The following is a 14198-nucleotide window of genomic DNA, read 5'->3' as shown; positions in this document are numbered from 1 at the left end:
AATTGAGAGAATAATCAAAGCTCAAAGATTGCCTTTCAAGTGGAAAGAAAAAGAAAAGGAAAATGAGAAAGGGAGAGAAGCTACGGGAGAGAGAGAATGTGTGGAGCAAAGAAGTGTGGTCTCAAGACCATTTCAAGTTTGAGTGGTGGGCCCCACCAGATTTTCTTTTCTTTTCCCTTTTTTCTTTTACTTCAATTCTTACACCACACACACAAGTGCACCACATGCAAATACTACTTAATCCACATAATTTAAAATGGACCCAACCACAATCCCGAACACAACATGCGAAAAGACAGAAATACCCTTGTCTCCACGAATTATTGGAAAAATAAAAATGCTGAAAAATCAGAAACATCACAAGATTTGCTGCCTTAAATTTTCAACCATAATAATTTTTTAACACCCATGAAATAGAGAAAATAGATGAGATTGTAGGTTTCACCGTTTCTAATGGATGAGGGGAGAGGAGAGAAAAAGAGTGTGGTGAGGTGTATTATGGGTTATAAGGGCAAAACTGCCATTTAAGAGTTTTGATATTTTACATTTTAATTTAATAAAATATTGAAGGGCAATCTTGACTTTTTACCTCTTGACAAAGGTGTCATTGTTTAAAAAAAGCTTAATTTGTATATGATTCCTATTATGACAAACCTTACAGGTGTCATTGTAATTAATCCAAAAAAAAAAAAAAAAAAATTGATACTTTTCCACTTTTCAAGTTAGGGTCAAGGATTAACAGTTTTTTGTGGAAAATAAAAATATTAAATAATTTTGGTACACCATTGGTGTTTAGCTTATTAGTCTTCTTTAATTTGAAAAAATTACAAAATATCTAAATAAGTGACGCAATATTAGTATTTTTAGTTTTCTTTGACAGTTTATGTCTAAATATTTTGACCTCCCATTTCCCCGAATATGTAAGCATCTCCAATGCCCTCTTAAATGACCTTTCAAAGTCAAAATATAACAGGTATATGAGAATAAGGCATCCTAATGGCTTCTCAAAAGACCTCTCATGTTTTGAGATTGTCAAAAATATTGCCAAATATAATAGCTCTTAAATGACTTCTCAAATTCAAAATATAACAAATGTCTGAAAATAAGGCACTCCAATGAACTTTCAAAAGACCTCTCATATTTTGAGATTGTCAAAAGTTGCTAATATGAAAATAAGGTACTCCAATGGGCTCTCAAAATATGAAATGGTTGTTGTGTCAAAAAATAATATTTTGGATGAAATGCACGTACCGTTAGAGCAGAATTGTAAAAATATAATATTTTGACACTGTACATCCTCTCAAAATATAAATTTAATATGAAAATATAGCATTTTGCATTGGAGATGCTCGGTATCCATAACTGACAATTCTTCATTACTTTCCATTATTTTTAAGTGAGGAAGAAAAGAAAAATTAAAATAATTATAACATTAAGAAGAAGAAAAATTAGTTAATTTCTGAACTTTCTTCAAATTTTTGTTGCATTAATTTCTGGACATATATGCAAAGACTCGTGTGAATTCATGAAACTGTTTTGATTCAGCTTGATTTTCTAATCTCATGAATATCACTAATATCATATGAGTTAATAAAAATGGTTTATTTATGACTAATTCTTGGACATTCGACTTTAGCTTTGAAATGATAAATTTGGAGAGGGAGGGAAAGTAGTGTAGGGTAGAGTAGAGAGGGGGAGGTTAAATTTGGTAGTTTACACCATCATCATGACATAAAAAAAAATTTTTTTTTTTTGGCCAAAATTTAATGAGAGCAATTTTGTTATTTGCATTGACCTTTTGTGACTCGTAAAGTACTTTATAGGGGTGGTAGTGTAATTTTTGCAAAAATTTCATTTACTAGATGAAACACAAGTAAAGTGCAAAAAAATCCATGTAGTTTTAAAAGTGTGAGAATAACACTCCTCATGTTTAAATTCCACCCATATAGTATGTAAAGTGAGCATATAAGGGCTTCTAACATAAAAAAAAATGCCATGTGACCTCAAAACTTTCTTTAATGCCAAAACTACCCTTTATGTCTTCCAAATTTGCCCCTCCCTCAATTTTTTTCTTGTATATTAACCCATTCCTCTCTCTCTCTCTCTCTCTCTAAATCTCTCAAAGAGCCCATGCATCTTATACTTCTTCCAACATGCTATCTAAATATATGATGCATTCATATTCAAACTATTAGAGCTATTTGAAAATCCAAGAAGTGGTTTGAGTTTAATTTAATTTAATATTATTATACCAGTTGACAAAAAACCATCACTGGATTAGTTTGAGAAAAAAAAAAAAAAAAAGATTTTTTGAATATAAAAGATAAAAATTTGTTATTTAGATATAAATGTGTGATGCATTAACCAGTTAACAGAAAATCCTAATGGTTCACTTAAATTCTCATTTAAATTAACTTCAGTTGGAAGAATGAACCCTTAAATCAAGAAGCTTAACAAAAGGTGTAGTTTATAATAGCTCAATTAAATTTTAAGCTAGCACAAAATTTTCCAAATTAATCAATCCCAAAACAGACAATTCTTGAGCCAAATGGAAATAAATAACCATAAGACTATACTATGTGAGAATGAAATTTCAAATGCAAAACATCATAAACACCCATTCAGATTATAAACTCAGTTAAACCGGATCAAACATTACCCATTATAAAATATGCGAAACGGTATATTTCTAGTAGAGAAAAAAATAAAAGAAAGGAAAGTGGTTTTGCTAAGACTCGGCCATTGATTACTCTGCAAATTGTGAAACTATCCCCGCAAATTCACTTCACCAAAAGGATCATGATTCAAAGAGTTTCAAGATTTGAAAGAAACTTTCCAGACTAAATAATCATGGCTTGCCTCCACCCTCCCATGTGTGCATAGTCTTCATGTCCCTCCACTCTGATTCGGAGCAGAAAACAGAGTACAAACACAACAAATCAAATCAAGCATCACCAATATAGTGATCGCCGACCACCACTCTGATAACGTGGATATGAATAAACCTGCGAATTTTTTAAAATATTTTTATAATCTTTCAACATAGGGCCGCCATGTTTTCCCCCCTAATTTCTTATAGTTTTCAGTGAAAATAGAAGACGGTACAAAATAAAATTTGTGACAGCATGACATAAAGAAGCTAGTACGCTAAACAATAAATACTAATAATATGCACCACCATTTTTTCTCCCTAATTTCATGTAGTTTTTTTATGTAAATAAAAGAGAGTGAAATAAATGACGCGTCGCCATCTTTAATCTACTAAAATTTTCGACATAAAGAAACAAATATACTAAATATCAGTAATGGTGGTGGTGCAAAGTAAAGAAGCTAGTATGATAAACAGTAAATACTAATAATGCCGTCGAAAATTTATTAATTTCTAACATTAAAAGAGACAATATATAATGCTAAATATTAGTGGTGGCTCATTAAAATTTTAACCTTTTATAATTATTTAACGTAAAAATAAAGTGACAAAAATGTGAAAAATAAACCGTCAGCCCACATTTTCTTAATTTCTTCAATTTTTCGATATAAAGAGACACAAGTATGCTTGCGCTGACATTTAGTTTTCAAGAATGATTTCTTCTTACTTACTTAGACTCTCTATCCCTTTGGTGAATTCCATAGTGCGGTGAATTTTATTATCTCTCTTGTGACCTCCTAACATTTCCATAATTTTTCATGTCATCTTTAATTTTTTTTTGGACACAGTCTCTTGTATGCTAAAACAAATGGAGCACCCCAAATTTTTTTATTTTTTTACAACCTTTCCAGCATAAACAAATAAGTATAATAGTGCAGATGCCACAAAAAATAAATTGTGTTTCTGTTAATTTTTACTTTAAAGGTAAGGAAGAATCATTTAACTGTTATATTTGTAATCTACTTTTTAAATAAATATTTATTTACTTATAAAATAAATGACAAACCAAACGTGATATAATTGAGTAACTAAATCCAAACACCTGAGAAGAACATTAACTAGTTGAGTTGAGTCCAGATTACATTAATCCATACTTTTAATTTGGACTTTTAGAAATGACCAAGTTTCTTTTCTCCCATTTTTTAAATTCTTTTTCATTAATTATAATCATCATCTTAATTTTTAACTAAATCCAGACACTTAGATGAAGATTAATTGAGTTAAGTTGGGTCAAAATCATATCAAGTTATCAACTCCTAATTTTAATTTAGACTTTTTATAGGACCAAGTTTCATTTTTCCCATCTTTTTATTCTTCTTCATCATCCATAAATAAAAAAGAAGAGGGACTACAAATGCATTTTTCATTTGGCTCAAGCATAAACTAGTAGACATTGCCACCGGAGCAATCCTAATTGATCTGATTAGAGATGTGATTGTCGGCTCTAATTTCAATGTAAATACGTTATAGAGTAACTGACCAATCAAGAGTGAGTAGTAAACCCTAACAACTATGACAGAACATTAATTAAGTTGGGTTAATGAGTCCAGATTACACTGACCCCTGCTAATTTCAGTTTGGACTTTTTGATATGTCTGCCGGAGTTCCCTTTTTCCATATTTTTTCTTCTTCTTCATCGTCTAAGTCCTCTTCTTTATCATCATCTTCTTCTTCAATTTTTTCCCCTATTTGGGTGGATGGGGATGCCTTTCTTAAGGGGTTTTTTCTTTTTTCTTTTTTTTCTTCGCGGATTCAACAACATGCAATCACTAAATGCATCTCATTGACAATATGTTATCTTTAAATTGAGAGTTTTCAGGGGGGAACGTACACTAAAGCATCCTTCTTTCTTTAGCATCTTTTTTCTTTACTGCACTTTAAATTGATAGTTTTTTCAAGTTTGGCTTTGTGAAAATGTCATTTCAAGAGAATAAGAAAAAGATCGATATATAGAACTGAAATATATATACATATATATATACTTCTCGAAAGCTACATCACCTTTTCAGTACAAACAAGTTACCACTCTCCCCATCTCTCATACCTACCCTTCTTACATATCTCACAGACACACATAGCAGATTTAAGACAAGAAAAGGTGAAGACAAGAAACACAAAAACACGCAAATATAGAACACTAAAAGACTAGTTATTTAACCTAGATAAACTTCCATGGACCGGACTTGTGAATCATCAGATTCATTGATCTGATGATCACAGAAGAAACACTCAGACACAGAGATATAGATAGAACCCCTAATTAAAGACCGACTATTTATCCTTCTTAAACGGAAGTGACAGATTCAAGTCTAGATCAGACTTGTGATCATCAGATTCATTGATGTTGGCTTCATCCTTACCCTTAAGTTTACGACGGTTTGATCCAGAACCAGAGTCGTCTTCCTGTCCATTGGCCAGATTCAGCTGCAGAGATGGTGGTGGGACGGGCGGGGGAGCCAGAGTAAGCTTCAGTGGATCATTAAAGAGGTTCAACTCTTTAGTGGCCGCCTTCGCTGTGTGAATACATGTGTGAACACATTTCTTCACACCAGCAGGAGGACCATGCTGTGTTTTGATTCTTTTAGCAATTGCTTTCCCAATGTGCAATATTTCATAGTGTTCCTGCAATTTCTCACGACTGTTGAACACTTGGTTGCATCGCGGGCACTGAAACAAGCGTAGGACTGGTGGTGGTTGTTTTGGAGGCGACACTATTACTTCAAAGTCGTCGTCGGAAGTAGAATCATAGCCCTCTTCCAGTGAAGAAGCCATAGAGAGAGTAATATATATATATATATATATATATGGTGGTTTTGTATAGCTTTGCTGGTGGTGGTGTTAGCCAAACTAGGACCATCCCTTATATAGATGAAAACTTCCGTATGGCATTAATGATATTTGTATATTATAATAAGCTAAAATAATGTCATTAATGCCGTTCATCTGTGTCATTTGGATGTATAAAAATAAATGTAGGAGTTTTTTTAATTGAGGTGTTAATATTTCAAACAGAAAGTAGAATCGAATTAACTCTAATGGTCTGACAATGAGAAATGAGGAGATAAGCTTGAGGTGGGAAACGGAAAAGAGGAAAAAAAAATCATTATTTATGTCTATATATATATATATATATATATATATATTTATAGTTTTTGCTATATATATAATAATATATATTATGCAGTTTGAAGCACACATGCATTAATTACATAGAACACATGACCTATTATTTTGTACCAATTGATCTTAGAATTGAGTTGTGGGTAAAAATTGAACACAAATATAAGAAAATATATTTTTCAAGATGTTCTATACAATTTATAATTCTTTCTGACATTTTATAATTTTCCAATGTAAAAAAGGCAAGTATGCTAAGTATCTATGGCACACACCATAATCTTTTTGTAATTTTCTTTTAAATATAAAGAGACAAGTATGCTGCGACATTTTTTATTTTTTTCCTTTTCAACTCTAAAATTTTTCAACAGGGTGCCGCCATATTTTATTTTATATTATGTTTTTAATTTCTTATAATTTTAGATGTAAAGAAAAGAGAATACAAAATAAATAATTTGCCGCCATCTTTTAATCTCTTAAAGTTTTTAACATAAAGATACTAAATATCAATGGTGGCACCGCCATTTTCTTAAACAGTAAATACTAACAATACACGTCGCCATTTTTTCCCGAATGTTTATTAATTCCGGACATAAAAGATATAATTACGTTAAAAATTAGTGGCGACTCATTATTATTTTATAATTATTTAACCTAAACAAAAAGAGACAAGAATGTGAAAAATAATCCATTTGTCGTCAGTTTTCTTAATTAAATTTTTTTTTTTTAGTTTTTCTCATATAAAGATATAAGTATGCTTGTGTACTGACATTTTTTTAAGCTTTTAAAATTTCACGACACAAAGGGTCTTGTATGCTATAATGCTGAAATAAATGGTATGATTCCATCTTTTAGCATCAAATTTTTTGACTTAAAGAGATAAAGAGAGAAGAATGTTAACTTATTTAAATTTCCAATATAAAGAAAAAATAATGTGTGCGCTAACATTTTTTTAAGCTTTAAAAATTTTTCGACAAAAAGGGTCTTGTATGCTGAAAGAGATACAGCGCTGCCATTTTTAACCTCTTAAAGATTTCGACATAAAGAGACAAATATATTAAATATCAATGGTGCGGCGCGTTTTCTTAACCTTTTAAAAATTTCAGGCATAAAGCAACTAGTTCGCTATATAGTAAATACTTACAATGCTTCCTTTTCGACTGTTTATTTATTCCCGACATGAAAGAGACAAGTATGTTAAATATTGGTGACGGCTCACTATAATTTTAACCTTTTATGATAATTTGATGTAAAGATAAAGAGACAAGTATGCTATATAGTAAATACTTACAACGCGCCGCCATTCCTTTTCGATTATTTATTTATTCTTGACATAAAAAAGATAAGTATGTTAAATATCGGTGGCGGCTCACCATAATTTTAACTTTTTATAATTATTTGATGTAAAGATAAAGAGACAAGTATGTTTGTGCGCAGACATTTTTTTAAGCTTTTAAAATTTTCCAACAAAAAGGGTCTTTTGTGCTAAAACAGATGATGCGCCACCATTTTTAACCTCTTAAAGTCTCCGACAAAAAAAGAAAAATTACTAAATACCAATGGTGGGGTGCCATTTTCTTAACTTTTTATATTTTTCTAAGATGAAGAAATTAGTACGCTAAATAGTAAATACTGGCAATGCAAGTAGCCACTCTTTTCGACAGTTTATTAATTTCCAACATCAAAGAGATAATTATGCTAAATATCGGTGGCAGCTCACCAGAATTTTAACTTTTTATAATTGTTTCACATAAAGATAAAGAGACAAGAATACAAAAACTAAATTGTTCGTCATTATTTTCTTAACTTATTTAAAATAAAGAAACAAGTATTCTTGTACGTTGACAATTTTTTTAAGCTTTTAAAAATTTTCAAAACAAAGGGTCTTGTATAAGTATATTGAATACCAATATACAGATGCCATAGAAATTTGGATTAATTACACTAACCTTTCATAAAGTTTAGACAAATTACATACGATAAACCATTCAGCATTTAATATTTTGACTTACTTGAGATTTGGCATTTTTAACATCTTCTTTCTAATAAACTTTTTGACCAAATTTTATAAAATGAAAATCTTGTCATTTCCTTGTATGAAAACCTTGTCCTCCCTTTATATAAAAATTAAGGTATTATTGACTTTTCACTTACAATCACCTTTTGGCAAATGAAATTAAGGTATAATTTACCTTATAAATTTTGGATAAAAAAAGAGATATATATACATTAATCCATTAGTCCAAGCGCTACCATTTCTCATTATTTCTTTTTTTGACATAGTTATAAGTGTGCTAAAAACCATTTGTCGCTTTAAAAATTCCACTACATGAAGGGTCTTGTATGCTAAAATAAATGGTATGTTGTCATCTTTTAGCATCAAATTTTTCAGACTTAAAGAGACAAATATACCAAATATCAATGGCGGGGTCGCCATTTTATTACCCTTTTATATTTTTCTGACATAAAGAAACAAGTACACTAAATAGTAAATAATGACAATGCGTGCCCCAATTTCTTCGTTTATTAATTCCCGGCATAAAAGAGACAATTATGCTAAATATCGGTGACGCATTCCAAAATAAAGAAAAAAGAATGTGTGCGCTAACATTTTTGTAAGCTTTGAAAATTTTCCGACAAAAAGAGTCTTGCATGCCCTGCCATTAATTTTAACCTCTTAAAGATTTCGACATAAAGAGACAAATATATTAAATATCAATGGTGCGGCGCCATTTTCTTAGCCTTCTAAAAATTTCAGGCATAAAGCACCTAGTTTGCTATATAATAAATACTTACAATGCTTCCTTTTCGACTGTTTATTTATTCCCGACATGAAAGAGACAAGTATGTTAAATACCGGTGACGGCTCACCATAATTTTATCCTTTTATGATAATTTGATATAAAGATAAAGAGACAATTATGCTATATAATAAATACTTACAATGCGCGCCGCCATTCTTTTTCGATTGTTTATTTATTCCCGACATAAAAGAGATATGTTAAATATCTGTGGTTTTAACCTTTTATAATTATTTGATGTAAAGATAAAGAGACAAGTATGTTTGTGCGCTGACATTTTTTTAAGCTTTTAAAATTTTTCAACGACAAGAGTCTTCTGTGCTAAAATAGATGACGCGCGGCCATTTTTAACTTCTTAAAGTCTCCGACAAAAAGAGAAAAATTACTAAATACCAATGGTGGTGGTGCCATTTTCTTAACTTTTTATAATTTTCTAAGATGAAGAAATTAGTACGCTAAATAGTCAATATTGGCAATGCAAGTTGCCATTCTTTTCGACAATTTATTAATTTCCAATATCAAAGAGATAATTATGCTAAATATCGATGGCGGCTAACCTTTTATAATTATTTGACGTAAAGATAAAGAGACAAGAATCCGAAAACTAAATCGTTTGCCATTATTTTCTTAACTTATTTAAAATAAAGAGACGAGTATTCTTGTGCTTTCTTCAAGCTTTTAAAAATTTTCAAAACAAAGGGTCTTGTAAAAGTATATTGAATACTTAGTCAGATAAGGCCTCGTAATAGTTCTATTGTTTGTAGAATGATTGAAATGCCTTCATCACTGCCTCGGAAATATTTTCTTATGGGTAGTTGGACTTGTTGTATATATTTATTTTATTCATAAAGCTTACCTTTTTAACAGAATTCATAAAAAATTGGATTAATTACCTTAACCTTTCATAAAGTTTAGACAAATTACACGCGAATAAATCATTCAGCGTTTATTATTTTGACTTACTAGATTTGGTATTCCTAATATTTTCTTTCTTATAAACCTGTTGACCAAGTTTTATAAAATAAAAATCTTGCAATTCCCTTGTATGAAAACGTTATCCTCCCTTTACTTACCGAAAATAAAAATGTTTTCTTCCCTTTATATGAAAATCAGGATATTATTGACTTTTCACTCTCAATTACCTTTCCGTAAATGAATCAGAGAGGTCAAAATAATAAATGATAAATTATTTATTATGTATAATTTGTCCAATGGGCAGTGTAATTTACCATATAAATTTTGGACAAAAAGAGAGATATATATACATTAATCCATTAGTCCAACCGCTACCATTTCTCAATATTTGACTTATACAGACTTTTATGTTGTTCGGGTTTTTCATCTAATAGATGAAAGTTTTGCACTGACACCCCTATAAGGTATTTTACCAGCCACAAAAGGTCTATGTAAATAACAAAATTTCCCTCATTAAATTTTGGCCAAAAAAATAATATTTGCTTATGTCGATGATGGTGTAAAATACCAAATTTAACCTCCTCCTCTCTACTCTCTCTCCTCGATCTCCAAATTTATCATTTCAAAGCTGAAGTCGAATGTCCGTGAATTAGTCTATCCAAGCCATTTTTATTAAATCATATGATATTCATGAGATAGAAAATCAAGATGGATCAAAACAGTTTTAATGCATGCACGCAAGTCTTTTCATATATGTCCAAGAGAAGGCTGATTTCAAAAAAAAAAAAAAAGTCTTTTCATATATGTCAAGAAATTAATGCAACAAAAATTTGAAGCTTTTACAAGTTCATAAACATTAGGTGAAATGAAGAGATGATTAATTAGAAGAAAAGTTCATATATTAGGGAAGAAATTAACTAATTGTTTTTTTCTTCTTAATGTTATTTCCATTTTTATTTTCTTCTTTCTTATATTCCCTTTTCTTCCTCACGTAAAAAATAACTGAAAGTAATGAAGAGTTATCAGTTATGGATGCCTTGCATGTTCATGGAAGAAAAAGAAAACGACATAGTCAATCAGTAAAATAAGCATATAAAAAGGACAAGTAATTTTGGGACTGGTAATTATTTTTAAAGCTAGCTTAAAGACCATATCTAATATTTATGCGTTCGTGTTTATATAAATATATAATTTTAGAACTAATAAATTCAATATATAATATAGATATCAAACATGTTACGCTTTTTTGTTATATATTTACTAAAATTATCCTCCCCCCCCCCCCCAGCGAAAATAGAGACTTTTCTTTTCATATCACTTATGGATACATAAATCAATACAAAGAAGAATAAGTTTAATTTTATCTTTTTAGTTGCAACTAAGGGCATTATAGGCATTCCACACAAATTTTTTAGGGTACTAACGAACACTTGACAGTCAAGGGGTATAGTAATTTTTTTGTGATTTTTTTTTTTTTTTTTTCCCCCGGATAAGCAATTGTATAAATGCTTAACCTTCCAGGAAAAAAAAAAAAAATACCACAAAAAAATTACTATAGTAATTTTGATCAAAGATTAAAGGAGGTTGACCACAATTTTGACACAGGTAAAAACCAAAACAAATGGGAGGTCAAAATATTTAGACATAAACTGTCAAAGAAAACTAAAAATACTAATATTGCGTCACTTATTTAGATATTCCGTATTTTTTGTAATTTTTCCAAATTAAAGGAGTGCACCAAAATTATTTAATATTTCTATTATTTTTTTATCTTGTAAAATTTTCTAACATAAAGAGACAAGTATACCCCCACTAGAACTTTATCTTTTCAGCCTTCTATATTTTTTCTAAATAAAAGATACGAGGATAATGCCCCCACCATTTTTTCAACTCTTTTAAAAATAAAGAGACAAAAATGAAAAATTATATAATGCCCCCATTTTTAAACATTCTTTTATGTTTTAAATGCTTGAAAATGAAAAATAAAGTAAAATAAAACTATCACTCAAAGTTAATTTACATGCACGAGGGTGATTTTAATTTTGAATTTTTCTTTTTTATTTTGTTTTTATTTTTGTACTGCAAATATATACATACATAAGAGAATTACTTTCTAGGTATGACTTCTGCATTTGCAATTGTACGTGCAAAAAAATAAAAATTTACTATTATACTCATCTTATAAAGATATACGTTGGATTATATATCCTGTGAGGCACGGCTCTAAGATTCTCAAAATTTAGGAGAACTTTCAAATGCGCCCTTTATACATGGGTTTTACATGCGCAAGAAATTTACAACAGTGAAATTTTCAATAAAACAGGACGATAAGTACATAAAATATATTCACAATGTTTTCAATTTTTACAAGTAATACATTCAATCAGAACTTAACACACAACACTATAATTGTGCGTCAGTGCATTGTGCATAAGAGACTAATAACTATAAATATATGAATAAATCACCACCAATAAATATTTGTGCGTCTATGCAATGTACATAAGACAACTAGTTAATAAGAGTAAATCTATCACAACTAATAAATACGTGTACATCCATGCAATGTGCTTATTCTTTATTATTAGAAAAAAATAAATCAAATATAGCAAGCTATAATAAGGAAGAAAAAAATAATAATTAGATGGAGTCTCTGAGCTTATGATTAAACAACGCTATATTTTGGATCACATTCTTAATGACAAAGATACAACCCAAATATTTTCAAATGTGCTATTTAAAGTTAAAACAAAAGATTGATAGTTATAAAGAGATGATATTGATGATGAACTCCAGTTTTCTAAAATAATCAAACCTATAATTGGAATTTCTAGATTGCAAAGTTAATAACTAAGACACCATTCTAACAGAAGAACTTTGACCCAAAAAACTAAATTAGAACAATCCCAGCTAAAGAAGTGTGCAGTTCAGGCAAGAACAAAGAATAACCTAAATCATGGTTATGAAAAACTAATAATTCATTCCCAGTAACTTCCGAAATCAATAATTCCTTTCCAGATTTTCCAGTGTTTCATATGAAATAAACAGGTGATACACAAAAATCTTATACAAAATTACAAATACACATCGTAATTTGATGCTCTGTTGTTACTATTGGAAGGCCAGTGATTAATTGGAAGAACAAGATAAAATCATAAAAGGGTTTAGAAAAATCCCAGAGAGCTTGGCTGCGTGAGAGAGTGAGGAACGCATATAAGCTCAGTTTCTTATTTTATACTAAATATAAAATAAAAATTGACCAAGGATATTTAAGCTCAGTTTGTTTCGACGTAAAATATTTTCTTTTTTTGATAAAATATTTTATTATTTTTACTTTTTCAGTATTTGGCAGCGCAGAGAAAACGTAGAAAGGAAGCAAACGAGAGAGAGAAAGACAGCAAACGAGAGAGAGAGAGAGAGGCTTCCAAGAAAGTGTTCGAGGTTTCACCAGAATTGCTTGGAGGCGCAGAAAGAAAGCATTCTAATGTACTGTTTGCAGTTTGGTGAACGAAAAAAATTCTTTCGGCATGGAATTGAGTATTGCAGATGTTTGGTACCATAACTTTGAAGTAGAGATGGCAAAGATCGAGGTGATCGTGGCGGTCGATACAGAATTCACTGGTTTTATATTGCGTACTCCAAGAAATGCTTCGGAACGACGGCTATACAGCGATGTCAAATTCAATGTCGACCGGATGAAGATTACACAGATTGATATTACTCTTTTCGACAACAATAGCGACTCTTGTGGAACTTGGCAATTTAATCTCAGAAAAAGCCCGGGAGTCCACCTCCGTAAAAATACAGAGAAAGGAATGAACAAAGAAGGGGTTGATGCATATTTGTTAGTACAAAAATTCAAAGAAGTGATTGCCCTGCACAAAATTAAATGGGTTACCTTTCACGGCCTTCATGACTTAGCTTTGATGATGAAGCTTGTGAGTGGTGATGAGATGCCGCACACACGGATGGAGTTTGTACAACGGCTCAGCCTCATTTTTTTTGAAGTTTATGACGTAAAAGTTATGGCAAGAGATTGTCCCGGACTGCACAATTACGAAGTAGTATTGGAGGGTTTGGGAAAGTTTTTAAAAGCAAGAAGAACAGGCGAGGCACATCAGGCGGGTTCAGATAGTATGTTAACAGCCATTGCATTTTGTAGCATGAAGGATGGATATGGGCTGAGAGAGGAAGATTATGAAGGGTGGTTGTATGGTATTGGGGCCAACATAGAGTGGAGGAGGAGTCAGCCAATGCAGTATTATTGTCCAATTGAGTATGAAGCAGCTACTGTTCATGGTCATTGTTTGTTGTTTGATTCATTAGGCAGGCAATTCGAGCACCTGTTGTTGATAGGAAGTTAAGGTCATCTATTAATAGATAGAGAGAGTTGAATTGTTGTAAAAATTTATGAAGCAATAAAATGTAAGTAGAAA

The 14198-nt window shown here is 30.8% G+C and overlaps 1 protein-coding gene across 1 annotated transcript; it reads left to right on the top strand.

Moving 5' to 3' along the window:
* The first annotated feature begins 13289 nt into the window (after positions 1-13289).
* LOC132269621 (putative CCR4-associated factor 1 homolog 8) lies at positions 13290-14126 on the top strand. Its single transcript, XM_059770876.1, has one exon. The coding sequence runs from the start codon at positions 13290-13292 to the stop codon at positions 14124-14126; it is 837 nt and encodes a 278-aa protein (XP_059626859.1).
* Positions 14127-14198: the final 72 nt, after the last annotated feature.

Source organism: Cornus florida, unplaced genomic scaffold, assembly GCF_030987335.1.
Source record: "Cornus florida cultivar Cherokee Brave unplaced genomic scaffold, ASM3098733v1 CherokeeBrave_3.0.0_Hap2_Chr08, whole genome shotgun sequence".
Classification (NCBI taxonomy): domain Eukaryota; kingdom Viridiplantae; phylum Streptophyta; class Magnoliopsida; order Cornales; family Cornaceae; genus Cornus; species Cornus florida.
Note: the sequence above shows the minus strand (reverse complement) of the source record. Positions and strands in the feature narration are given on the sequence as shown.